A 2,700-nucleotide genomic window follows, 5' to 3' on the forward strand; every position below is an offset into this window, starting at 1 on the left:
CAGGGGTCCCAGCCCCAGGCTCTGTCCTCAGGAAGAGGGTCGGCTCTCAGGGGCGTCTCCCTCTCACAGCCCAGCCCTGGGGATGATGCGGGAGGCGTGAGTCCCATTTAACACGGTGCCTCCTTCTCTCCCAGGAGCCTACAGAAAACCCACCCTCTCAGCCCTGCCCAGCCCTGTGGTGGCCTCAGGAGGAAACGTGACCCTCCAGTGTGACTCACAGGTGGCATTTGGTGGCTTCATTCTGTGTAAGGAAGGAGAATATGAACACCCACGACGTCTCAACTGCCAGTCTCATGCTCGTGGCTGGTCCTGGGCCGTCTTCTCCGTGGGCCCCGTGAGCCCGAGTCGCAGGTGGTCGTACCGGTGCTATAGTTATGACTCACGCTCTCCCTATGTGTGGTCTTTACCCAGTGATCTCCTGGAGCTCCTGGTCCCAGGTGAGAAATTCACAGCATTGCCTGGAGTTCCCTGAGTCTCCGGGCAGGTGGGGAGGAGCCGCGTCTCAGGGCAGTGCCAGGTGGGATGATGTTGGGACGAGAGGGCTCAGGGCTCCTGGGGTCAGATTACACGGGAAGATCAGCAGTGGTGAGGCCCAGGGGGAGAGGGAGGGTTTGTGGGGAAGCCTGAGGGTCGCTCCTGGAAACCGTGACCACCTTTTCCCAGGTGCTTCTAAGAAGCCGTCACTCTCAGTGCAGCCGGGTCCTGTCGTGGCCCCTGGGGAAAACCTGACCCTCCAGTGTGGCTCTGATGCCGGCTATGACAGATTCGCTCTGTACAAGGAGGGAGAACGTGACTTCCTCCAGCGCCCTGGCCGGCAGCCCCAGGCTGGGCTCTCCCAGGCCAACTTCCCCGTGGGCCCTGTAAGGGTGTCCCACGGGGGCCAGTACAGATGCTCTGGTGCACACAACCTCTCCTCCGAGTGGTCGGCCGTCAGTGACCCCCTGGACATCCTGATCGCAGGTGAGGAGCCCTGTGGGTTCAATCAGGGACCCAGGCTCTGCTCAGGCCCTGCCAGGGGATCCTAGGTGGTGATGGCCGGGTTGAGGGGTGGGGGTCCCAAGGGAGGGAGAAACAGACAGAGACAGGGATGGGTGGAGACGGGGGGAGACTCAGAGAAAACAGAGACAGAGAGACTGAGGGCCCAGAGAGAGCCCTGGGGAGATCTCAGCTCAGAACAAGGTGGGGCAGCCCCTCACCCATCCGTCTTCTTTCCAGGACAGACCCAGGCTAGACCCTCCCTCTCAGTGCATCCGGGCCCCACAGTGACCTCAGGACAGAATGTGACCCTGCTGTGTCAGTCACAGGGATGGACGGACACTTTCTTTCTGACCAAGGAGGGAGAAGCTGATGCCCCCCTGCGTCTGAAATCAAAGCACCAGTCCCACATGTACCAGGCTGAATTTCCCATGAGTCCTGTGACCTCAGCCCACGCGGGGACCTACAGGTGCTACGCCTCATTCAGCTCCAACCCCTACCTGCTGACTCGCCCCAGTGAGCCCCTGGAGCTCGAGGTCTCAGGTGGGGAGGAGCCGCGTCTCAGGGCAGCGCCAGGTGGGATGATGTTGGGACGAGAGGGCTCAGGGCTCCTGGGGCCAGAGACACAGGAAGATCAGCAGTGGTGAGGCCCAGGGGGAGAGGGAGGGTTTGTGGGGAAGCCTGAGGGTCGCTCCTGGAAACCGTGACCACCTTTTCCCAGGTGTTTCTAAGAAGCCATCACTCTCAGGGCAGCCGGGTCCTGTCGTGGCCCCTGGAGAAAACCTGACCCTCCAGTGCGGCTCTGATGCCGGCTACGACAGATTCGCTCTATACAAGGAGGGGGGATGTGAATTCCTCCAGCGCCCTGGCCGGCAGCCCCAGGCTGGGCTCTCCCAGGCCAACTTCCCCCTGGGCCCTGTGAGGGGCTCCCATGGGGGCCAGTACACATGCTACAGTGCACACAACCTCTCCTCCGAGTGGTCGGCCCCCAGTGATCCCCTGGAGCTTGTGGTCTCAGGTGAGGGCCCTGATCCTGTCCTCTCTGAGCTCAAAGGCTCAGCTCAGGCCCTGCCTCCAGGGGAGCTCTGGAACAATAATGATGGAGGGCAGTGAAGGGGGAGGGTCCACAGGGAAGGGCCCAGTCCATGAGAGGGTGGAAATAGACGGGACCTTCCACCCCTGGCTCCCACCCCTGAAGTCTCAGTAGGGTAAAGAGCAGGGAGGGCTGGGAGGAGACGGGGGTGAACCTCAGAGATGAGATTAGACTGAGGGTGGAAGACGGAGGCCCCACCCGCTCCCCTCCTGATGTCTCCACCTCAGAATCAGAGCCTCTGGGAGTCCCAACCTCTAAGTCTCCCAGCTCGAGAGAAGTTTCTAGACTCATCTCAATGCTACCTCCAATATTCAGGATCTGATTTCCAGAGCAGCAGAGGGCAGGGTGGACAGTAAGGGTGTGGTCCGCGTGGCTTCCTGGCGCTCCAGGGATGGGGCAGGTGCTCCCTCCGTGGTGGTCAGAGGGGAGGGAGGTGTCTGAGGTTCGGCATTGATGAGTGGAGCAGCGGGGACTTCCCCCTCCCCGAGCAGGATTCCCAGGAGCCATCACCTCTCATGGGGAGCCAGGGCCAGCGGAGATCACAGGCAGGTGCTTGCTCTAGGAGTCAGGTGGGAGGAGCCCGGGGAGGTGGGGCTGGGTCTGTGATGGCTCAGCCTCTCCTTGGGAGGTGG

The 2,700-nt window shown here is 61.8% G+C and overlaps 1 protein-coding gene across 1 annotated transcript; it reads left to right on the forward strand.

The window, feature by feature from the left end:
• Positions 1-134: 134 nt before the first annotated feature.
• Positions 135-2,088, forward strand: LOC105544801 (leukocyte immunoglobulin-like receptor subfamily A member 3; the record flags this gene model as incomplete). The annotated part of the gene is made up of 4 exons (XM_011987404.1): positions 135-437; positions 664-960; positions 1,216-1,518; positions 1,994-2,088. Coding segments are annotated over 4 exons (998 nt in total), but the record flags the coding sequence as incomplete, so codon positions are not given.
• Positions 2,089-2,700: the final 612 nt, after the last annotated feature.

The sequence above is a fragment of the Mandrillus leucophaeus genome, unplaced genomic scaffold (genome assembly GCF_000951045.1).
Source record: "Mandrillus leucophaeus isolate KB7577 unplaced genomic scaffold, Mleu.le_1.0 Scaffold3097, whole genome shotgun sequence".
In the NCBI taxonomy this organism is placed as follows: Eukaryota; Metazoa; Chordata; class Mammalia; order Primates; family Cercopithecidae; genus Mandrillus; species Mandrillus leucophaeus.